At 38.5% G+C, this 25,794-nt stretch overlaps 1 protein-coding gene across 1 annotated transcript in view; it reads left to right on the forward strand.

Annotated features, from left to right (window-relative positions):
- LOC309663377 (gamma-crystallin F-like) overlaps positions 1-23,797 on the forward strand; it is an 81,873-nt gene extending 58,076 nt beyond the window's left edge. Inside the window, exons 5-6 of the mRNA XM_082467372.1 lie at positions 17,850-18,092; positions 19,877-23,797. Of these exons, the coding sequence (XP_082323498.1) occupies positions 17,970-18,092; positions 19,877-20,149 (396 nt within the window). The 5' untranslated portion in view covers positions 17,850-17,969 and the 3' untranslated portion in view covers positions 20,150-23,797. The remainder of the gene's footprint in view (positions 1-17,849; positions 18,093-19,876) is intronic.
- Positions 23,798-25,794: the final 1,997 nt, after the last annotated feature.

Here is a 25,794-nt window from a genome sequence, read left to right on the forward strand (position 1 = left end):
TTTTTATTATAATTTCAAATCCAAAAGGTCTATGGAGATGGATCTGTTTAAAGCTCCTATTTATTAAATATTGTTGCTTTTCTAAATTATGGCTAAAGATAACTGCTACTTTAGAACAGACTAAAAGTATTTCCTTCTGCTGCCATTAAAAGCCTTCTAATCCTATCCTGGAGGCAGATGGATTGCCTACAGAGCCCCGCTAGGTAAACAGATTTGTGTAGTAAAATTGAAATCTAATGATGTATATATTGCAGAGGTATGTTCGGTGTGGGCAGGATGGCTATTGGACTGTAAGCCAATGGGACAGAAGTTGCTATCTGGTCAACAGAGGTAAAAATGTAGAAAGAAGAAGAATAACTAAGAGGTTGAACAACAGCAATGGGATTGAATAGCTTTTTTCTGGCAACCCTGGAGAGGATTCTTAAACTCTCCAGCCCAGAGAGTTATATGTGTAAAGATTTTACTGGAGGAAAGTCCTATGGGAAAGAAGATAGAGAAGGTGCTGAGAAAGGACTGGGAGAGCTGTCAGACTGTGAGCAAGTGTGAACCTGAGTGAAGGAAATGAAGAGGGCAGGATGGGAGGAAGTACCCCACACTAGCATGCAGCCCTCTCCACAGTGGGGAAATCTAAGGAAGGTTCAACAAGGCCATTGGGGAGTCCCTGAGCCAAATTCAGTCATCAGACGAGTCCCATGTCTCTATCAATGGGCCTGCCTGAGTACCCCTGCTGCTGTCAGTCATCAGAAGGTAGTGATGAACTTCAGTGTAGCAGCTGGGCCCATGGTCAATGACTGTTTCAGTAGTTGGTGGTCTGCAAGGCATATTCTCATGACAGCCATAGGATTCCTGTGAAGTTTACACATTTGATATTTAAGGTATGTATTTTTTTGAGAATTATGCCTCATATACTTTATGGCAACAACATATTTCCTGCATTTCTGATGTTTTTCAGGAGGGAAGGAAAAGAGGAATAAGTCCCTGGCAATACTGCACTGAAGAAACTATAATAATAAAAAATTGTGTAGGGCATGTGACTAAATACTAAATAATATATATGCAGAGTGGCTACTCTTGTTTTTCTTTTCTTAAATAGTGATATCCAGAAGGACAGGGTTCATGCCTGAGTCTGCATGATTTGTCACAGACCAACCAAAGAGAGAATGAAAAAATGTTGATCAGTGTTCCTGGTTCTGTCACACACTAGCGGTGAGATAATGGAAAAGTTACATCATCTGGGCTTTGGGTTTCTCCTTAATGAAATGCTGGGGCTGGATTAGATTATCTTTGAGATATCTTTCAGCTCAAAAATGTTGAATTTTGAATGCTCTCCATTTGAATATCAAACAATAGCTCAAAAAAGTAACATACGGATTAATTTTACTTATAATTTGGAGAGGCACCAAACATTTTGTTAAAATATGTGGAGGAAATTAAGCATGTTACTTTGATGATCCATGAAACCCACATGATTGTGTAGGGTCTGGAGAGGAAAGCAGACATAGAGATTACCGCAAATAGCTCCAATATATTCCACCGAGTTAAGGCTGTCCCAGCCCTGAGCCACACAGCGAGGAACCACAAATTCCCACCTGCTGAGCATCTTGCTGAATGTGTGCAGGCCACACTGTGGCCTTCGATCTCTGATTTGCTAGTTTGATTCCTAAAAATTATCTTTCTCAGCACAAGAAGCATGACCATTGACCACATCACTAATAGAAACAGTGTTTTGTTGTTTTTAATGGAAGAAATTTTAAAAATACCCCTCACATTTGAGGATTTTTGCCTGATACATTTTGAGTCTAATATGGGTAGTTGGTTCTGAGGCTATTCTGGCTTCTTCCATGGATTAACTGGCTGGGGATAGAAGAATTTCGGGTGCCAAGAAGTTTTTTTGGGTAAAGAAATTTTTATAAAATCATCCTGAATCCACATTTGAAGGTCTATAGCTATTTTAATTCAACAAATTTGATCAAAATGCTGTAGGCCTTAATTAAATCAAAACACATTTACAATTCTGGTTTTACATGTTAGAAATCAGCATAACGTAAATTCTCAGAGAATTAAATTCTTCAGAGGAGAACTAATGCATGAACGGTGGCAACCAGAAATAACAGACCTAAATAATTGCTAAAGCTTTATTCTTAGAAGATTTACATGCTTTGAGATCATAGTACCTAAAAGTTTTAGGCACAAATCTCATAATATAACTTACTGATATATGGTATGGGAAATCTAGTCAATATTCAAAATGACACTAAAACATACCTTCATTATGAATTAGAGGAAGAATTAGCTCAATTAAATGGGGACAGTAAGTCATAAAGTATTTTTGATGTATCTTGCAATTCTGCAAATAATAAAGAAAATAAAGAATAACATTTAGTTAAGTCAGTTTCTGTGATAAAACATTATTCATTAAGGCAACAAAGATAATGGGGAACATGCCTGAGATAAATTTAATACTGCTGAAAATCTTAACAGGAATTAGATTGAATAGAATTTGACTAAAAGACCACAGAAGGTTCTGAAGGCATTGCCAGAGGTCTCCTGTAACTGGCTGAAATGTCAGTGGTATGCTATTTCTCTAATGAATCCAAAGCAATTAAGAAAAAGTTAAAACAAAACAAAAGGACATCTACCTGTTTTTCGACATTCGCCAAAATTGTCACCTGGTTCTTATCTGTCCTGGTCCTGTTATTGATAGACCTAATAAAGTTCTAATTCCAAGAACTGGGCAGTAAGGAAGAAGGTGACCAAAAAGGAGAAGACCCAAGCCAATGACTGATTATCATAGACACTCACCTAAAGTGAGATTCTTCTTCATAGAAACAAAAGGAAGAGCAAATTTCTATTCCAGTCTCTAGTATCAAATAATAAACTACTCTGAGACACATGGTAACTGGGTTCTAGACCTGGTTCTCCTGGCACATGTCACTTAAGCTCTTTGGGTTCCAGCAGCGTCTGTAAAAGTGAGAACCTCACGTGTGGCGCTCTCCCTTCTACCGATCACCCTATCCCTTCAGCTGCAACACTTCAAGACCATCACCATACAGTCTAGAGTACATGACCATGAACTGGTGGAACAGCTAACTGGGAAAAGCAACACTAGCTCATTTTGCCTTTTAATTCTCGCTATTTTTGTTGAGGAGTTTTTGCTACTCATCCACCTTTGTGAGCCTTAGCCAATTTTTCTTGCTAGGCAGTTCGTTTTATTTCTGAGAAGAACTAAACATTAGAAACCTTTTTGCTGCAAACCAATGACTCTTAGGTCAACCAGCCTTCTGAGGTGTTTTATTTGGTCCTACAGACCTGCACACTGATTGAAAGGCAACGTCACTAGGCAGGTGCTTTGCAGTGCAGGCAGCTGCCCACTTGATGTTTCATGCTTGACCACTGTAGACCTGAGTTTTCATCCCTTGCAGTGAGATAAGCTTTGCTTTTACAGAAGTCAGGAAAAGTAGACTGATGCACAGAATATTTTTTAAAATTATTTTTAAATAATTAGTATTTTTCCTTTCTCCCACAAAACCTCAAGGAATCATAAGTGCTTAGGGAAGCCACTAAGAAGGGACCCACACACACAAGCAAGAATAATTCAACTTTGATGAAGTTATAGAGTTTTACAATTAGAAAAATCTAAAAAAGAATCTCAATTTTTAGCACATATGTACGTTTTTGTTCTTTTGTTGAACAAAATCGTATTTTACCTTTACATGTAAAGATGGGGAGCATGGGATGGAGACTGTTAATTGGGGGAGAACAAAATCTTTCTGCAGCTTCTGAGTCACCAAAGTCACCTTCTGGCCTGGAATTGTGACATTACGCTCTTCACTGAGCAGACGTGTAGTCATGGCCCTTTTAATCGTTTCTCCCTAATTTCCAACCTTCACTCCCACTTCATAATTCTCAGAGTATCCTGCTCACAGAGAACCTTATTCTGGGAATTGAATTACTCCAAATCCTGTACACAATAGAACTGCCTTAGTTCCTTTACTTCATTCCAATTGTTCATTATAAGCTTGTATCTGTGCAGATTTCTGGATTTAGATATCTTTAGGGGTTAATTCCCTCCTTCCTGAGGAACCATTACAGAGCAGTTCAAAGGTCTTCTTGGGTTAATTAATTATTTTTGGAATCCTAGCATCTCAGAGTAGAAAGATTTCTTAAAGGTCATGTAGTCTAACCATTCATCAGACACTTAAATCCCATCTATCCTCTCTTGTTGATTGTTAAAATATAGCATGTTGATTTATCTCTACTGAAAAATAACTCACTCCCTCATAAAGTATGCCACACCAGCTCTGAGCAGCCTTGTTAAAAATTCTACTATGAGCTAACATCACTCTTTGTTTTCTACTCATGTTGTCAGTTCTACACTTCGGAATGTGCCTAACAGTGACATTTCTTAACACATTTCAACACAACTATGATGTCCCTGCATTGCTGTCTTTTTTCTGCATCCTAGAAGTTTCTAAGCCCTTCAACCATTGCTTTACCAGTCTGATGGTTCTTTAGTAAATTTGGTCTGATCAATTTTTGCTGAAGGGTAATGCCCAGCTCAGAACGGAAGACTTTCTACAGCTTCTTTAGTTCCTGGGCAGAAATTCCAGCTCAGTCCTGGATGTACTAGTATCTAAATCAGCTTTCTGGGCAATGACCCATCCTTAACTGTTCTGTGAAACAGAAAAGTTGGTTTCATTGGGGGGATTAATGAAGCAGGACACAGCTGCTAAAAGTTTCCTTCCTGGAGAAACTTACCTGAGATTTATATCTCTTTCCCAACTCTTAAAAACTGAACATAACTATTAACAAAAAGAAAATGAAAATTTGGTTCATTTATGTTCCAGGTTAAAAATTTTTTATTCAATTTTTTATATCTGCAATTTCTTTGTCAATATTTAATTTAGATTTGAGTAATATATTCAGTTTTCTTTGTGTGTGTGTTGTTGCAGATATTTATATCTGCAGAAATGTTTTCATTATCATCATCTATTCTATTCTAGTATTTTATATGAATGTCATCTCCATTTTCTGCTCATTTTAATCCCATCCTCCCAGACTAGCCCACAGCAGTTGTACGCAGAGACAGCTGACTAGGTTTTTCTAGGCTAACTTGGGTTCTTGTTCAGAGCAAAGTCTTCTGGTTCATGCCCACAGCCAGGTTGCAGTCACAACCATAAGTGTGAAGCTGGTGGAGTGCAGGGTGGGCTGCACCAAAGAGACGTGGGAGAGTTCATGCTCTGCAGGTTCACACCACTCACAAGAAAAAAACAATTGTAACTATGTATGGTAACAGATGTTAACTAGACAGTGTGGTGATCATTTGCCAATAGTATATACAAAATATATTCCTTAATAAAAAAAAAAAAAATAACCCAGGAAACCCAGAATCCTCAGGAAGCAAAGAGAAAGCAGAGAAATCCACCCCCATATGATCTCAAACTCATCACCTTATTAATCAGGTTAGGCCCTGAAGAAATGACTTTTCCCCCCTCCCCCACCCTGCCCCCATTTCCCCCCCCAAACATTTCCAGAAATGCTAGTACTCCGCTTCCCCCACCAGCTCATTAGGGCCCGCCAGTCATGCTGTGGGAAAGGATCTTCATCTCTGTGTCACCAATGTTGCCTTAGAAATTGCAAAAATTTAGAAATTCACACACACACACACAAACACACACACAAAAGCCTGTGCCATCAAAAAATGAGAATTTGTCAGATTTGGATTCTGGGGGCCTTTGGTGCATCTGGAACAGGTGAGGGGGGATTAACATGTGTTCACTCCCCACAAGGCTCCTTCTAGCCTGTTCACAGATTATCTCATTTCATCTTCACAAAAGACCTGCAAAGCAGTTATTGTTAGTCTCATTTTATAGATCAGGTAACTGAAGTTCAGAGAGACTAAAAAAATTACGCAGAATATTATAGCTACTAAGGTTATTAAGAATGGTGCTCTCATGGGGTGATGTTCCACCTACCTGGAAAGCTATGCTTTTCGTTTAAATTGCACTAAATTACCATGAATCCTGTTTTTCTAAGAACATGTCCTTTATATAACGAAAAATGAAGCATTATGGCATGCCCCAAGGGAAAACAAAAACAAACAAACAAACCAACAAAACACTCAGTGAAATTTCTCACCCCAGATCAGGAGTCTTCAAACTTTTTCTCTAAAGGGCCAAGCCAATAATTTAGGCTTCGTGGCCACATGATCTCTGTTGCAACTACGCAACTACGCCATAGTGGGATGAAAGCAGCCAAAGGCAATATGGAAACAAAGGAAAGTACCTGTAAAAGTTTAGTCACAAAAACATCTTTACAAAACTTTATTTACAAAAGCAGGTCTGAATTTGACCCTATCCTGGGGGATCCATACAGCCTTGAAGTACTGGGCTGCCCACGAAGACCTCTCTCCTCCCAGCCACTGTGCTACGAGGCCATGCACGTGCCCAGGAAGATCACCTTTTTAGGTGGGTCAGGATAACTGAGAGGTCTGACCTATTTTGCACAAGTCAAGAGAAGCAAAACAGAATTAACTTCTTCAGCTATTCAATATGTGCTTTTCATAGGCGGCAAACATATTTTCCAAACTTACATGAATAATATTTTTGACAATTTTTCAAGGAAAACAACTAAATCAAGAATGAGCATAATGTTTTCTAATCGATTTCAGCAGTACCCTACCCTAATCAGAAATTATGTGCATAACTGCAGCTAATCTGAAGGTTTACCTTCATAGTATTTTGTCCCTGTCTTTTAGTTAACTTTATTTTCCCTTATTCTTATTAGATTTTCAATTAAGCTTGACAAGGAGAAGCAACTTTGGAAAAAAACAAAAATCATGAATTCTACTTTTATATTTTCAATTTAAAAATTATAAGTTATGATCTGTACAACGTTTTCACCCAGAACAAATAAATTTTAAAAATAATTAATTAATACTGGGCGAAAAGACAATGGAACAATAAGTAACTGTCATTGTGTGGGAGGTTGACATGTAAAAGATTTAAGTGTAAAATTATATTTTTGAAAGGATAATATTTCTTTAATATGTTAATTGAACTACTGCCAAGGAACAGCTCAAGAAAGTCAAATTAAATTTATCAATGTTTTCTAAAATATCCACGAATGTTATTAACTCTCTTTCCTTGTAATGGGCATAACCACACTTAGACATAAACCAGCAACTATTCAATCTTGCTTTCTCTTAACAGATCAACAATGGAGTTTAGATATCCACCCAGAAAATAAACATAGGATGACAAGTATATATTGATTTGATAACCCACAGAAGGAGACGATTGCATAAAATCTATTTGGAGATGCTCAAATTCTACAATAGGACATCATTCTATTACCAACCACAGTTAAAGTTCTTCCAAAATTATGTAAGCTAGAAATGCAGAATGGATTGCCATATTCTCTGTTTTCCTAGAAAACTTTTAGTGTTTGATAGCCCAGCCAATGGAGATATTTCATGGAGGATTTTGGCAAGTGTCTATTTGAGCTTATCTGGGGCCATCTGTTGACTGTTCTGGTTTTTCTCAATCTCATCATCATAAACTTTTTAAACTGATTACTCCCACTGTTATTTTGTGATATTTTGTGCACTTACAAAGGAAATAATAAGCTTTCCATGGATTTGTCTTCCAGTTTTACAAACATTTTAATTAACCAGCATATTTAGCTTTTGATCTACTAAAGAATTTCCTGTAGCTCTTAAAGTAACTTTTAAATTCATGAATTTGTTATTTACTTTTTAAAGAGTCAACAGAGGAGTTAGAAATGAAAAGCTCATTGATTCCTTAGCATTCCAAAGTCATGAACTACTCCAAAATCATACTAGCTATCAGTGTATATGTTTAATCTTACTATTTAACGCATTAACACGCTTTGTAGAGTGACACATGTTTGGCCAAATTAAACAAAATATGCTTTTCATAAAGAATTGGATACTATAAGAAAGTCTAGAATAGTTATTGTATATTAACTCTTTTTTTTTGCATATTAACTCTTATTGCTTATTATTTCATTTTCATGATAAGTCCTATCAATAAACAATATTAATTTAGAATTTGGTAAAGGAAGTTTCAAAAGATCCATTTTGTGAATGGACATATATTGAATGAACACAGTCATGACATTCTTATTCATTGGATAAGGTTAGTAAGGAAGGAGGGTTGATTGTTACACTGGTAAATAGTTATTTGAAAAGGAAAAAGTAAGACTATTTCATAATGCTGAATCAAACGTAGAGAAATAAATAATCATTTAACCTGCTTTTCAATTTACATTCCCACGAGCAATGCAGGAGGGTTCGCTTTTCTCCACACCCTCTCCAGCATTTAGAACACTTGCTTTGAATAAATTTATAGTATTCATGCTAAGAGCAGAAAATAATTTGAAAGCAATTCATGCTTGATCAATTTGTGAGAGCAGTTGTGAAATACAGACTGTAAAAAACATGTATAAAATATCTGCCCTTTATGTCAGCATGCTAAGATAGATGCTAAAAATGAAATAAAGTTTCCAATTTCAAGGCAATAAGAAGAAGAAAGAAGAAGTACATTGCATCATATGGATTTTAAGTTATTCAAATTCTACATACATCTGTGATAAAAAATATATTTACTAGAGCAACTTCCCCCATGCTCCAGTGGTTAAGACTCCACCTTCCAATGCAGGGGGCACGGGTTCAATCCCTGGTCAGGGAACTAAGACCCCACGTGCTGCATGGTGCTGGCCAAAAATTAAAAAAATATATATATATATATATAAAATATATATTATTATTAAGTTTAACAGATAAATTTACTCTTCCCTCATATGATATATATATATATATATATATATATATATATATATATATACTCAAAAAGAATTCTACCCCAAACTGGCAGAGGAGAAAATAAAGTTAAATTTAAAGTGTAAGATTAAGAGAAGAAAAAGAAATAAAAGGAATCCAAATCAGAAAAGAAGAAGTAAACCTGTCACTGTTTGCAGATGACATGATACTATACATAGAGAATCCTAAAGATGCTACCAGAAAACTACTAGAGCTAATCAAGGAATTTGGTAAAGTAGCAGGATACAGAATTAATGCACAGAAATCTCTTGCATTCCTATACACTAATGATGAAAAATCTGAAAGTGAAATTAAGGAAACACTCCCATTGACCACTGCAACAAAAGAATAAAATACCTAGGAATAAACCTACCTAGGGAGACAAAAGACCTGTATGCAGAGAACTATAAGACACTGATGAAAGAAATCAAAGATGATACAAACAGATGGAGAGGTATACCATGTTCTTGGATTGGAAGAATCAACATTGTGAAAATGACTATACTACCCAAAGCAATCTACAGGTTCAATGCAATCCCTATCAAACTACCACTGGCATTTTTCACAGAACTAGAACAAAAAATTTCACAATTTGTATGGAAACACAAAAGACCCCGAATAGCCAAAGCAATCTGGAGAAAGAAAAACGGAGCTGGAGGAATCAGGTGCCCTGACTTCAGACTATACTACAAAGCTACAGTAATCAAGACAGTATGGTACTGGCACAAAAACAGAAATATACATTAATGGAACAGGATAGAAAGCCCAGAGATAAACCCAAGCACATATGGTCACCTTATTTTTGATAAAGGAGGCAAGAATATACAATGGAGAAAAGTCAGTCTCTTCAATAAGTGGTGCTGGGAAAACTGGACAGCTACATGTAAAAGAATGAAATTAGAACACTCCCTAACATGATACACAAAAATAAACTCAAAATGGATTAAAGACCTGAACGTAAGGCCAGACACTATCAAACACTTAGAGGAAAACATAGGCAGAAAACTCTATGACATAAAACACAGCAAGATCCTTTTTGACCCAGCTCCTAGAGAAATGGAAATAAAACCAAAAATAAACAAATGGGACCTAATGAAACTTAAAAGCTTTTGCACAGCAAAGGAAACCATAAACAAGACCAAAAGACAACACTCAGAATGGGAGAAAATATTTGCAAATGAAGCAACTGACAAAGGATTAGTATCCAAAATTTACAAGCAGCTCATGCAGCTCAATAACAAAAAAACAAACAACCCAATCCAAAAATGGGCAGAAGACCTAAATAGACATTTCTCCAAAGAAGATATACAGGTTGCCAACAAACACATGAAAGAATGCTCAACATCATTAATCATTAGAGAAATGCAAATCAAAACTACAATGAGATATCATCTCATACTGGTCAGAATGGCCATCATCAAAAAATCTAGAAACAATAAATGCTGGAGAGGGTGTGGAGAAAAGGGAACACTCTTGCACTGTTGGTGGGAATGTAAATTGATACAGCCACTATGGAGAACAGTATGGAGTTTCCTTAAAAAACTAAAAATAGAACTACCATATGATCCAGCAATCCCACTACTGGGCATATACCCTGAGAAAAGCATAATTCAAAAAGAGTCATGTACCAAAATGTTCATTGCAGCTCTATTTACAATAGCCAGGACGTGGAAGCAACCTAAATGTCCATCATCGGATGAATGGATAAAGAAGATGTGGCACATATATACAATGGAATATTACTCAGCCATAAAAAGAAATGAAATGGAGGTATTTGTAATGAGGTGGATGGAGTTAGAGTCTGTCATACAGAGTGAAGTAAGTCAGAAAGAGAAAAACAAATACAGTATGCTAACACATATATATGGAATCTAAGGGAAAAAAAAAAAAGGTCATGAAGAACCTAGTGGCAAGATGGGAATAAAGACACAGACCTACTAGAGAATGGACTTGAGGATATGGGGAGGGGGAAGGGTAAGTTGTGACAAAGTGAGAGAGTGGCATGGACATATATACACTACCAAACGTAAAATAGATAGCTAGTGGGAAGCAACCGCATAGCACAGGGAGATCAGCTCTGTGCTTTGTGACCACCTAGAGGGGTGGGATAGGGAGGGTGAGAGGGAAGGAGATGCAAGAGGGAAGAGATATGGGAACATATGTATATGTATAACTGATTCACTTTGTTATAAAGCAGAAACTAACACACCATTGTAAAGCAATTATACTCCAATAAAGATGTTAAAAAAAAAAAAGAACACTCCCTAACACCATACACAAAAATAAACTCAAAATGGATTAAAGACCTAAACGTTAGGCCAGACACTATCAAACTCTTAGAGGAAAACATAGGCAGAACACTCCACGACATAAATCACAGCAAGATCCTTTTTGACCCACCTCCTAGAGAAATGGAAATAAAAATAAACAAATGGGACCTAATGAAACTTAAAAGCTTTTGCACAGCAAAGGAGACCATAAACAAAATGAAAAGGCAACCCTCAGAATGGGAGAAGGTATTTGCAAATGAAGCAACTGACAAAGGATTAATCTCCAAAATTTACAAGCAGCTCATGCAGCTCAATATCAAAAAAACAAACAACCCAATTCAAAAATGGGCAGAAGACCTAAATAGACATTTCTCCAAAGAAGATATACAGATTGCCAACAAACACATGAAAGAATGCTCAACATCATTCATCATTAGAGAAATGCAAATCAAAACTACAATGAGGGCTTCCCTGGTGGCGCAGTGGTTGAGAATCTGCCTGCCAATGCAGGGGACACGGGTTCAAGCCCTGGTCTGGGGGATCCCACATGCCACAGAGCAACTAGGCCCGTGAGCCACAACTACTGAGCCTGCGCTCCACAACAAGAGAGGCCGCGATAGTGAGAGGCCCATGCACCGCACTGAAGAGTGGACCCCACTTGCCACAACTAGAGAAAGCCCTCACAGAGAAACGAAGACACAACACAGCCAAAAATAAAATAAATAAATACAAAATAAATAAATAAAATTTTAAAAAATGTTAAAAAAAAAAAAAACTACAATGAGATATCATCTCACACCTGTCAGAATGGCCATCATCAAAAAATCTAGGTCACCACTAGGTGACCACCTAGAGGGGTGGGATAGGGAGGGTAGGAGGGAGGGAGACGCAAGAGGGAAGAGATATGGGGATATGTATATTTATAGCTGATTCACTTTGTTATAAAGCAGAAACTAAGACACCATTGTAAAGCAACAATACTCCAGTAAAGATGTTAAAAAAAATAAAATAAAGAAATAAAACTCATTCATCTGACCTTAAAAAAACAAAATGAATAAAATAAAGTGTAAGATTATTTTTTCTATGTTAAATTGCTAAATTATTTTTTTCCAAAAGGATTAAAGCATAATATATTTTAAATATCCTATGTCAAATAATTTAATAAAACCAAGAAAAAAGATATTAAAAATAGGGAGCGAAATTGGTGAATTTTTTTATTGGAAAATTTTAGCCATTATCTTTCTTTACCAAATAGTCATAAACAGTGTAACCAGAAATTATAGAAGACTTCTGAAAAAGAAGTCATCTTAAAATATTAAGATCTAAGCAAAATAAAAACATAAGCCAAGAAACACTGCAAAGAAATCATGAGTCATATTTCACCTTTCATTTCTTTGTGCTGTTTTCACTCACGTCCTAAAAAGCATCATCCTTTTGACAAAATATAAATAAGAAAGTCTAATCATATTATAGCCTAGAGAAAATTTTTGTCAATTGTTTATCTTTTTTTCTCTAAGAGCTTTTTGTATGTCATTATTAAATAAATAGTTATGTAAATCAACCTCGACAAAATGAAATCTACATTTTTTTCTGAGAAAGAAAATGAAAAAATACTAGTATAATTGGCCTAGATATCAAAAAATACCAGAAGTTTTTCATTTATAATAGGAAAATTTTTTAAAAATTGGGTGCCACCGGGTTCGAGCCCTGGTCTGGGAATATCCCACATGCCACGGAGCAGCTGGGCCCGTGAGCCACAACTGCTGAGCCTGCGCGTCTGGAGCCTGTGCCCCGCAGCGGGAGGGGCCGCGATAGTGAAAGGCCCGCGCACCGCGATGAAGAGCGGTCCCCGCACCGCGATGAAGAGTGGCCCCCACTTGCCGCAACTAGAGAAAGCCCTCGCACGAACCGAAGACCCAGCACAGCCAAAAATAAATAAATAAAAAAAAAAAAAAAAAAAAATTGGGTGCCACAACAGAAAATAATACTGAATTCTAACATTAAACAATATTGCTTACTAAAACACTGCAACAGAATATATGATAATATATTTTAAAACATTTGAGTTGTGATATATAATAATATGATGTATGATGAAAATACATTTAGTATTATAATTAGCTCTACATTAGTAAATAACTCACAAAACCTCTCTGGTTTACTTTTTCTACGAAATGAGGGTGTTCAGTTTAGAGATATCAGAAGCTTTAAAGGTTATCTTTATCACATAAAATTCTATTCATCACTAGAAAAAGAGAAACAAGTGTCAGCTAGTACAAAAATAGCCAGACATGTTTTATGATCCTTTTTTTTAAACTGAAAATTAGGATACGAAAAAATTGTACTTTCTGTTGTTCTGTCAGATTATTATTTAGTTTAACAGATAAATTAACTCTTCCCTCATATGCAAATTACCTTAACAGAGAACTACTGCATCTTAGAGAAATTTATTTCAGACTCCTATCATCTTAGTGCTGAGACAATCAAATTACCTTATCTTAGAGAACAAGAACATAAAGCAGCAGCTAAAATAATTGAATGAGTCTTCTGACAGTCCCACCCTAGTTAATATCTAATTTCTAAAATTCTTCTCAGTCTTCTTCCTATTAAATTGTTTCCATCAGAACAAAGTATACCTCATCTATCCAAACTTGAATTAAATCGCCATGATTATAAAACCCACCTCAAAAGAGGAGCTAAACTTTATCCTTTTACTATTATGATTTGGAAAGAAAAGTTTATTCTTACTGAACGTTTGTACTGCTGTCCTAGATGTTTGGAATAATTATTGTGCAAAATAGGTGGAGATCCCCACCCTCTTGAATTTTATTCTAGCCAGTGAAGATGGATGTTAAAAGTAGACAAAATAACTAAATTATAATTTTAATGTAATAAGTCATGTGAAAGCTAGAAAAAGAAGGTTTTCCCACACTGGATGGTGAGATCATGAACTAATATTGGCCCTATGGGAGCTCCTAGAATCATTTAACCTGCTTCTGAAAAGGGAACACTCTTGCACTGTTGGTGGGAATGTAAATTGATACAGCCACTATGGAGAACAGTATGGAGGTTCCTTAAAAAACTAAAAATAGAACTACCATATGACCCAGCAATCCCACTACTGGGCATATACCCTGAGAAAACCATAATTCAAAATGAGTCATGTACCAAAATGTTCATTGCAGCTCTATTTACAATAGCCAGGACATGGAAGCAACCTAAGTGTCCATCATCGGATGAATGGATAAAGAAGATGTGGCCCATATATACAATGGAATATAACTCAGCCATAAAACGAAACGGAATTGAGTTATTTGTAGTGAGGTAGATGGACCTATAGTCTGTCATACAGAGTGAAGTAAGTCAGAAACAGAAAAACAAATACTGTATGCTAACACATATATATGGAATCTTAAAAAAAAAAAAAAAGTTCTGAAGAACCTAGGGGCAGGATGGGAATAAAGACACAGACGTAGAGAATGGACTTGAGGACACGGGGAGGGGGAAGGGTAAGCTGGGACGAAGTGAGAGAGTGGCATGGACTTATAAATACTACCAAATGTAAAATAGATAGCTAGTGGGAAGCAGCCGCATAGCACATGGAGATCAGGTGCTTTGTGATCACCTAGAGGGGTGGGATAGGGAGGGTAGGGGGGAGACGCAAGAGGGAGGAGATATGGGGATATATGTATAGCTGATTCACTTTGTTATAAAGCAGAAACTAACACACCATTGTAAAGCAATTATACTCCAATAAAGATATTTTTTAAAAAAGCAAATATTCTCATACTAAATATGCAGCTGGTTTGTAAGGCCTTGATAGAAGACAATTGTGATGGAAAGAGTTTCCTTTGTCTCAACTGATTAACATCTCAGGCTAATAATGCTTTGTATGTATATACTTAGCTCCCTTGAGAACCTTGGTACCTTTCTGTGACCAGTGTTAGGGAATTGCAGCTGCTTTTGATTGAAACAAACTCAATTGCAGAACTTCATGGTATAGTATATGATTTAGAGTAAAGATATAATTTGTTGGCTTTAAGTAATAATATTTTATTCTCAGGATGCCTTAAAAATACTTCAAGAAAGAATACAATTACTAGGAAATTCATTATTTGATACACATATCTTGGGAAAATAAACATTGATCAAAAGGTTCAAATAATAAGTCAGCTGGAAGAAAGTTTGCCACATCCTTTTGGGAAAACCTTTAGAAGACAGACTCTGGTGATTCAAGTTTTTCACATTTTCTTGCCAACATACTTAGTATTACATGCTTTATTTGACAGTCCTTCAATTCCCCCACTTTACCCTGCATTATTTTCTAAAAGACTGTTGTTGTTTTTCCCTAAGAGCTTCGACGAAAATCTTAAATGCCTTAGTAGCACATTTGGAGTACACAGGATAAGAACAGACTATATTCTAGCTAACCTCTGTGCCCAGTGTCTCTATACTACCTGTCTTTTTCTGTTCATACAGTACTAAAATCTTTCCCCATGATTTCCTAACTAATATAAATTGATGCTATCCATTTTCAGTCTCCTGAAAAGTGTTACTTAAGAAGAAATCTACTCAGCACTAAACTCAGCAGGTTAGAAGATGGAGGGTAATGGTGAAATTAAAAAAGGATCATGAATAACTGTACTAATCGTCAACGATCTAAAAAACAAACAAACCAATAAAACCCTAAGTTAATCTTCAGATGAAGATTAGAGCCCCAAACTGCAGCTTCTAGACCAGATTGTGAATTTGTGAATTTGTCAAAGCCCAGTTTTAGTGCATTCTCTTTGCCAGCCCTTCACAGACCCGCTTCCCCAGTGCACTGTTCACAGGCTAATCTCTGGTCGTCCAGAACTATCCATGTGATAGCCATCTCATTCTTTTTCTCTTTGGCCTAGTGCCATGATCCAATGTTTCCAGACTCTATCACATCAGGATTTATCAGGGCTGTGTTTTGTTCTCTCAAGATCTTTTCACAAGAAATTAGCAAGCTGTCCTGGGAAACTCATCTACACTGATCTGTAAAGGGAAAACAATTTCATTATGTCCTGTGGTTAGTAGGTAAAATATTTGTATTTTGAAGGGCATTATGAGAATCACAATACCTTAAACCAATGGTCTTCAAATTTACTTTTTTTAAAATTATCATCATCTAGTGATAAAACCCTGTTTTCAAACAAGGTTTTATATAAAACAGGTACAAGTGAAAAAGCTCTGGTTAAAGTAAGGGATAAGATAGGCACACTCCCTTTTTCCCTCCTCCTTGCTTTTTGAGTGGCCCCAGAGCATTTCTGAGGAATTTCTGCAGTTCCACAAACACAGCCTGCAAATGATCTCATTAATGCAGTGGGGTAACTGCTGGTGAGAATGCCTGGTATACGGCCAGCACTTTTAGATCAGTGGTTTTCAACAGGGATTGATTTTGTCCCCCGTGGAGGCTTTTGGAAATATCTGAACACACTTTTGGTTGTCATAGCTTGGGGAGGAAGGAAGCGGGTGCTGCTGGCATCTAGTGGGTAGTGGACAGGATGTTGTTAAATATCCTACAATGTACAGAACAGCCCCCCACAAGAGAGAGTTTTTCAGCCTGAAATGTCACAGTAGAACTGAGGTTGAGAAAGCCTGCTCTAAAGAGAGGAGGGCACCAGGAGCTGCTGGGGGTGAGGGGAGGAAAGGGGGACTTTGAGGGGAGGGAGGAAGCCTGCAGCCCCTGGAGTCAGAGCCTTAACTAGCGAGTGCCCAGGGCTTGCCCAGGGCTGGGGAAGGTAGAGAAGGCAGAAGCTTTGCAAAGTGGTGGCATTTAAAAGTTTGTTACATCTGCAGGTTAACTTGCATTTGTCAGTAGCTAGATCCAAACAAATAAGCTTAGCACTCAGCAAAAATATTAAATAGAAATTTACCTGTGACTAACAACCACCCGTTAGTCCCCTCATGAACTCCAAAGTTGCGGGCTTCCTGCCGGTGGGCTAGAGGTAGCGGCTGAGTCGGGAGGTGGCCCTGGTCCAGTCTCCAGGGAGCAGAGCCGAGCCAGGTGCTTAAACAGGGCTTCCTGGGGTCCAACCCCCATCACCTTTCCTCCGGTGTGTTGTCTGCTGCACCCGCTCAGCAGCGGGGAGGCTGGTAGGAGGTCCTCTTAGAGGAGAATCCCATCCTCCTTCAGACGTCCTGCGGAGAAGGCAGGTGCATCCCACGTCCCACATCCTCACACCAGGGAAATGCTCTCTCATCTAAACGCCTCCCGCTGGAGCCCATCCTGACCTCTGACCCGGTCACTACCCGGTGCTGTTCCTCAAAAAGGGATCATTTCGAAATTCAGAAAGGTTAAAAAATATTTCATTACAAGTATTAACCCGGTTAGGCGCTTTTGCTCGCTTCCAATCTCCTGAATAGGCTTCATTTAAAGGCCCCAGAGGCACCAAGTGACAGTTTTACGCGGGTCATCAGTTCGAAAGCTCTGGAGAGTCTAAGAGAAAACATACAATAAGTCCCCCGCCCACCCCCGCCGTCATTATATAGAAGAGAGAGAGGAAACCCTCCTCACCCGGGGGCCCCTTTTGTGTCGTTCCTGCCAACGCAGCAGCCCTCCTGCTATATAGACCCGCGCGCCCGCCCCTCCGCACTGAACTCGCGTCCCCGCATCCAGCAGCCATGGGGAAGGTGAGCCCCGCGCCGGCGGGAGGGGCCCGCAGCCGGGCTGGAGGCCAGGCCTCTGAGCCCTGTCCTTCCCTTCCCTGCAGATCACCTTCTACGAGGACCGGGGCTTCCAGGGCCGCCACTACGAGTGCAGCAGCGACCACTCCAACCTGCAGCCCTGCTTCAGCCGCTGCAACTCCATCCGGGTGGACAGCGGCTGCTGGATGCTCTACGAGCAGCCCAACTACTCGGGCAGCCAGTACTTCCTGCGGCGCGGCGACTACCCCGACTACCAGCACTGGATGGGCCTCAACGACTCCGTCCGCTCCTGCCGCCTCATCCCCCACGTGAGTCCGGTTCCCCTGGGCCTGCCGTGCCCTCGGGTCACACCAGTGCTCCAGACGCAGTGGTCAGGCTGCAGGACGGTGGCCTTCTTTTGCTGGCTCTAACCGGGTTCTCTTTCCCTTTATTAATATCTTTAAGGTTTCTTTCCACTGAAAAATTGAGTGATGCAATGCTCTTAATTGAAATTGTATTCTCCTTTGCTAAAATTAAACTCACCTCTACTGGGCAAAAGTGGTGCACGGTATTAGAGTGTCTGTGCCACAGCTGAGGAATAAGCAACAGGTGAACTCCTCACACTCAGGTGGCCTTAGGCTAGTTACTGGGCTACTTCTCTCCTTCCTCATCTGTAAAGCGGGGTTAATAAGGGCAGTTGGTTCATCGAGCTGGGATGAGTTCAGAAGGAGGTTGCCCAGCACCTGGCAAACTACCCCCTCCTCCAAATATTAACCATTATGAACATCAAGGGTCCCTCAACTTCTGCTTTTTGATTAGGCAAAACAAATAACTAACAATGTGATTCCAGTAGCACCTGCAAAGCTCACTGCTACCCAAGTAAAGCCCGAGTAGCCTGGAATTCCAGTTAGGGATGCTTTAATTTGCCTATGACAGAGTCCTGTGGAAAATGTACCACTCTGGGGAAGTTTGAAACCCCCTCAGAGGGTTGAAAGCCTTGATAGGACCCAGACTGGCATTAGGAGCCTGGAAATCTGGGCTTCCACTTTCCAGCCCTGACCCTTTGATTACAGCCGGAAAGCTCTAGCCATTAGTTTCTCATAAAAGAAGAAAAGACTTAGAATGGTTGCTCCACGTGTGTCAGGCTGTTGTGAAGATCAAATTAGATAACGCACATGTGAGTCCTCTGCAAACCATGGAAGATACCTTATTAGCAGTTTTTTATACCTCAGAATGAATTGCTTATGAGAACCTTTCCTAATGAGGATTTAATGGTGGAAGAAGGAAGAAGGAATTGAGTGGGTACCTGCTGGGAAGGAACAAGCAGATAAAAGAACAAGTGCTCTGGAAGAGACAGACAGGATTTGCCCAGGACTGACAGCCTGCCCTTCCATTTTTCTAAAGGTTTTATAATCTATTGATCTAGACAGGCCTCCTTCATGATCTTGAGCTTCTGTTTTTATTAATTACCTAAAAGTGTTTTGCCAGACCATATATTAGAGGTGAGAACTGAAAGCTAATTGTTACGATAGCTCTTGCTTTTCAGGATTTTAGAACAGCAGGACTCAAAGCAGAAAGGAAGGGATTAAGGCGTTGCCTGGGCTGGACTGCCACCATCTGTGCTTCACTTTGGGGAAAGCAATTCCACTTCCTCTCTCCCCAGCCTCTTCTAATGCTATCGAGATTGAAAATAATGCCTTTTGCCAGGGATAGATTTGTCTTTTTATTTTAATATCTAATTATTTTTATATCCTCCAAGGAGAGCTCCAGACCACCGTTTAAGTCTATAAAGGAGAGAGCACAAAGTATATATAAAAGTTGTCACTTAAGAATGGTACTGAGTAGGTACTAAATATGATTCATGTAGGTTGTGGCCCTAGAAAACTATGCAGCACCATGCAGATCTTGATCTATGTGAACGGCCCCCTCTTCAGTTTGGCAGTGTGCAATCTACCCAGCTGTACACAGTGGCCCTGGTGGTGGCTGTCTTTTTAATTTGTCATCTTTGATATAGAAAAGATTAAAAAATTGCCCATTCCCCCAGCGGTGTGAGTGACTGGTTGCTAAAGGCTAGGTTTTCTGACTCATCCCATCTGCTGATTGCTGAACCCAGACCAGCTCCCACCGGCTGAGGATCTACGAGCGGGAGGACTACCGAGGCCAGATGGTGGAGCTCACGGAAGACTGCTCCTCGCTCCGCGACCGCTTCCACTTCAGTGAGATCCACTCCCTCCACGTGCTGGAGGGCTGGTGGGTCCTCTATGAGATGCCCAACTACAGGGGAAGGCAGTACCTACTGAGGCCGGGAGACTACAGGCACTACCACGACTGGGGGGCCCTGGATGCCAGAGTGGGCTCCTTGAGGAGGGCCGTGGATTTCTGTTGAAATATTTTTACTCTACCGTTTTCTCCATCTGAAAGCTAATAAAATATTTCCTGTGTGTTTGATGCAGTAACGTGGTCCTCTTTTCCTTTCAGACTCATTGGAAGGGCTCAGAAAAAATAAAACTGGGAATAATGTGGATATTCTTACAAGTGTCAGTGGAAAGGGTGGTGTGGGGTAGCAGTTGAGAGGACAGGCTCTGGAGCCAGAATGCCTGGGTCCACATCCACTTACTAGCTTTAGGTGGTCGGCAAGTTACTTAGCATTTCTGTGCCTCAGTTTCCTAATTTGTAAAACTCGGTGTAGTAATACTCTTCATTTCGTAAGTTTGTGGTGTGGATTAAATGAGTTATTATTTTAAAATCACTTACACATTTTAGCTTTGCATATCGTGTAATAGTTTCTAGGAAACTGTTCTGTAAGCTTGCTGGTGAAACAGCTGGTCACCTTTTTAGTACCCTTTTCTTAGGAGAATTCCCTTTTGGAGTTTGCATTCAGTAAGATGGCTAAGTGAAATTGCAGAGGGAGACAGAGTTAGATAGAGACAGGTGTGTCTGACACATCTTCGGTGTAAATACATGTGACTGCCTGAATCGATTTACTAATATATGCATATCCAGAGCACAAGTATAAGAATCAAGTGCCACCTTAATGAACAGCCCAAAGGACTCTTCCAAACATTTTTCTACTTAAGGGAGGTACAAAGCATTCAGGTAGTGTGCACTGATAAAAATGAGCACAGTGGGACAGAAGTAAAGACATAAGGTACGTGATCAGGAAAATAACATACAATCATGCAAAGTTCTTAAATCTACTATTGGCTATGCTGATACTATCACCAGACTTGGATCAATTTTTATTACCTCTAGCTCATGAATCAACATTTGATAGTAATCATAGCACCAAGAAAGAAAAAGGTAACGTGGGAACTAATCATGTAATTGAATTCAAAATTTCTTTGCAGGAAGATGAAGTTTATCAAATGAAATCTAAGTAGGTATTCTATTACCCTACTGGATTTTCTTTAATTGACTAGACTTCTCGATTTCAGATGTTTACACATAGTTGAGAAAAAACAAATTACTTCCCAGCTGAGAGGTTTGAGTTAATTGTGAAAATGGCAACCTCTTGTTGAAATAAGTTCTTGGTGAACTGAATGGCCATGATTAGGAAAGAACCACTGCAAATTATTTTGTACTTGAAAATATATACATATCTAGCAGCTAAGAAATAAGTTGTTCCCTAAATCCTAAATATTAAAGGAATAAAGTAGTCAAATTATTTAACATTTTACTTCCCTAACACACATGCACATTACAAAATATTTGAAGAAGCTCTAAGGACATTTAGATCTGTGCTAATACAGTAGTGACTATCACATGACTCTATTTGGCTAGACTTCATTTGGCTAAGTCCAAATGAAGATGTGTCATAAGTGTAAAATACACACCAGATTTCAAAGACTTAGTATGAAAAGTAGAAAGCAAAATATCTGAATATTTTTCAAATTAATTTAATGTTGAACTGATAATATATTGGATATATTAGGTTTAATAAAATCTGTTATTAAAGTTGATTTTACTTGTTTCTTTTAACTATTTTAATTTGGTTACTAGAAAAATTAAGATTACATTTATGCCTGTTTTTATAATTCTATTGATCGGACCCCCAGGCTAAAAAGGTGAGTTGTAATTTGTATGCAGATACAGCTCAGTCTGAAACTTGACTTATATGAAATCCTAAAAATTAGGAGATGGCAGAGAACATGTTTAAGTGTTACATAGTCATTGAACATCCATTGCCTTATGAGGAGATACTCAGTGAAATTATAATTTTCACTTATCACTGACGGAGGCAGTGGGGGAGTGGGTCCCCATCTTGTCTCAGCATATGGATGTTCCATTAACTACACTGAATTTGAAGTTTCAACAACACATGTGAGTGACCCTCCCTTCTACAGACACAAATCCCTTCTTTCCTCAGCTAATTTCCCCTCCTCTCCCTCTCCCTGTCCAGGGATGGCCCTTCATTTATAGCATTTTCATTCTGGAAGCTGCCATGTTTCCCTCCCCTAACTTTTCAAACACTGTTGTCATTGTTATAGATTTTATAAAGAGCTTGAAAAATAACTGGCTAAAAATATTCATCTTTGACTCTTTAACTACTCTGGCCAAATCAATACATTAACCACTGTTGAGCAACATCACATGCTAGTATTTAGAACAACCAGATTTTTTAAGAGATGTAATGATGAGAAAAAGACAGGAAACTGCTGAAGAGATAAAAAATGATAAGTACAATGGAAAGTGAGAAAGAATAGTTGAATGTTCTGGAAGCCACTGTCATCCAATGCTGGAATGTCAAGAAGAATTACAGCTGAATACAGGCTGTACAATTCTTTTTAAAAAAGGTTATGTAGGGTATTGTGCATAGAGTTGAGATTGCAAATGTTCAACAAGAGGACACCAGGTCTCATTCATACACAGGGGTTTTCTTTTCCATCTATGTGTTTACTTTTTCAGCTATTGAAAAAAATCAGATAAGATGGAGTTCAATTTGATAATCCTTGAAATTTAAAGGATGTATATATAGTCCTGGAGGAAGGATAATAAAATAAGAGGGATGCTTCCTGCCTTATTAATGGTCCTGACACATCCATGGGCTTTTGCTAGGTACAAAGAATAAATTCTGGCTCCAAATATGGGATGACAGTAAAGTCCCGAATTTCAGTTATAGAGTAATTCAAAGGGAGAAATTTTCCCTTCAGGATGCAAGCCTTGATATTTTGCAGAAACACTTGAAAATATTTGTCAAATAGCTGTATGAGAGTAGCGTTTTGTGGAATTTGAAAAATAAAACCTAAAGAATTTGGATAATCCATGAACTATTTATTAACATGTGCAGCAGAATACCTGAATATTGTATGCTGCTCTTTGTGAACAAAATGCTAATAGATTAAAGGCAAAGAAAAAGACATATCAAAAAGGGAAACTTTTTTTCTGTTTTAAATCAGGTGCTGGTTTTCAACACTCAGTTCAAGTACTTTTTTTCTAACAAGATGAGGCCAATGGAAAGTTTCCAGGATGTTTGTTCTGACATGCAATTATTTTTACCCTGCCACATTTGTAGCCATAGAGAAAGATGCTGTCAGGCTGACTGACTGAAGGAGTTCTCCACAGTCAAGGAAACTAGAATTTTGATAAAAGACTAAATAATGAGGTGATAAATTGTTTATGGCACTTCAGAGGTAAAGAGTTACTTTTGCAAGAGTTATGTGTACTGATTGATTTCATGAAAAACCCTTTACCCTAGACAATAGAGGAGCTGAATGTCATACTTAATAATTAAGTGGAAAAAGAAAAAATGAAATATTTGATTCCTAACAAATATACATTAATAATAGCTCAACGTGACAAGCAGTGTGCATTTCACACAAGAGGCTCACTTGTGATACATATGTACAGATTATGTTCACTCACATGTTTATGTCAGACGTTAGCCAAATCGATTATAATATCAAATTAGAGAGGGAAAAAGGAGCATGCAGAACGAGTAGATTCATCAGCAGGATCCAGAGTTTATTTACTATTTTGTAGTTTATATTTCAACTTTGTGAAAAAGGAAGGCAGTGAAGCATTTTCAAAACTACCTTTTCAGCAACTCTCAGACTACAGACATGCTGTCCTCAGAACAGCCATTAGTGGAGGAGAGGACGTGACACATCCCTCCACTGATGTGAAAAGCTACGCCTTTCCCATGTCTTTGTCTTTAATTGTGCCTATGTGCTTTATATCTGTTAAAACTGGTATTCCCAACTACTAACAGCTCAGCTCTTGGAAGAATACCTCAATATTAGTCTGCTGTGCTTCAGCACAAGTTGTCATATGATATAATGAAGTGAGAATGACCTTGGGGTCAGAAGCCCTTGACTTGAGCTCCTTGCTCCTCCATGCACAGACCTGTGGCTTTGGAAATATCATCAAACTTTTCAGAATCATGATTTTTTTGTCTGCTAAATGGAGGGAGTGAGATATTGTATGGATTTGCCTTGCACAGAGCCAGACTGGGTGTTTAGTAACAGTATGTGTCTTTTCCTTTCCTCATTGAAATCGATTGCTCTGTCTACCTGGTGGTTCACAGTGGGACATTTGCTATGTTGAAGGCATTAGGTAAATCGTGTATTTCAGAGCCTTCCATTTACCCATCAGTCAAGTGAGGATATTGAGAAAAGTGGGGCAAACCATCTAGACAAGTAGCTAGCATGTAATAAATGCTAGTTTGATTTTCATTCTTTTCTTAATTTAAAAGGACTGTATTTGAGATTAATAGCTGACTATATTAGATTTAAGAAATATAACAATCTAATCTTTCCACTATTGGATTGGTTTTACCTAATGAGTTGCCATCACTAAATAACAAAATAATAATAAAAAAAAAAACTTAGAACAGAAAATCTTGGTTCTCTGAATTCCAGTATGTCTCTATTACATATTGATAAGATTACGCACAATGTCTTCCTATTTTAACTCCATTAGTAAGTTATTTCAGCCTGTAAAGTATTCTCAAAGTACAACCAGGGTTTGTCATCCATTTATAAAGTTTCACTTATCCTGGTCCTGTTCTTCCTTTGTTCAGAAAGGAAGCTGATCAGTGGAGAAAGGGAGGGACCCAGGAAGAGGGTGGTGACGTCTGAACTGAAATCTGCTCTGATCTGAGAAACAAACTTCTGAGTTGTTTTGTCTCCTTTGCTGCAGATGCTATTATTGCCAGTCAACGCATTGTGATGCACAAGGGCTAGTGTGAAATGGAAATTTCTCTTTTAGGAACCAGGAAATAAGTTACGAATAAAAGAATGCTCATCCAGTGAAAGGAGATGGTCTCTCTCTGGGCATCAGTGTTGACTGAATGCAGAGAACCCGGAAATTTATTCAGGAGTTTTTGGAACTCTAAACAAAAAAAATCACTGAACATCATCAGGGTCCTCAAATTCTATCCAGAATTGAAACCAGGTAAGTGGTGGTCCCTCTGAATATTTTTTGCAATTGAAATCTGATTGTTTCCAGAGTGGTACTCCTGAGTTACCATATTTTATTCAGGCAAGTTTTATGCATATTATCAGTCAAATGTTAGAAGAAGAAAACAGCATTGTCACAAGAATAATTTATCTCTGTATTCCTCATCAACTACTGTCTCTTCCTTTCTGAATGTGGGTGTGTCCTGACCACTGATGGCTGAATATCCTCCTCTATTATCTCCTTCCTCCTCCTTACAAAATGCGAATCCTGTTCAAGTGTTCAGCCTTCTCCACGTGCTCTGTGATTCTCAGGGAAGGTGATCCCACCTCCAGCTCAAAAGTGGTTACTAGTCCTAGACCAACTGTGATAATCCTGCCTGCCTATCCAATGACAGAACTCAGCTTTTAGCCAGACAGATCATGGCATTCTCCTGGTGACTGATACCAGATGAGAGTTGACATATGACCTGAACTGGTGCAAACATACTCAATCTTGAGTTAATGTTATTCTATTTTTGGAGTAAAACCTTTTTCTTTGTCCTGCTGGGTCATCCGAGTGGCTATTTTAGCCATCTTGAAACTTCGTGGGTAGGTTTATAGTACTTGAAAAGTCCAGAAATGATCCCATCTTAAG

This window comes from Balaenoptera physalus (genome assembly GCF_965194825.1).
Source record: "Balaenoptera physalus genome assembly, chromosome: 6".
In the NCBI taxonomy this organism is placed as follows: domain Eukaryota; kingdom Metazoa; phylum Chordata; class Mammalia; order Artiodactyla; family Balaenopteridae; genus Balaenoptera; species Balaenoptera physalus.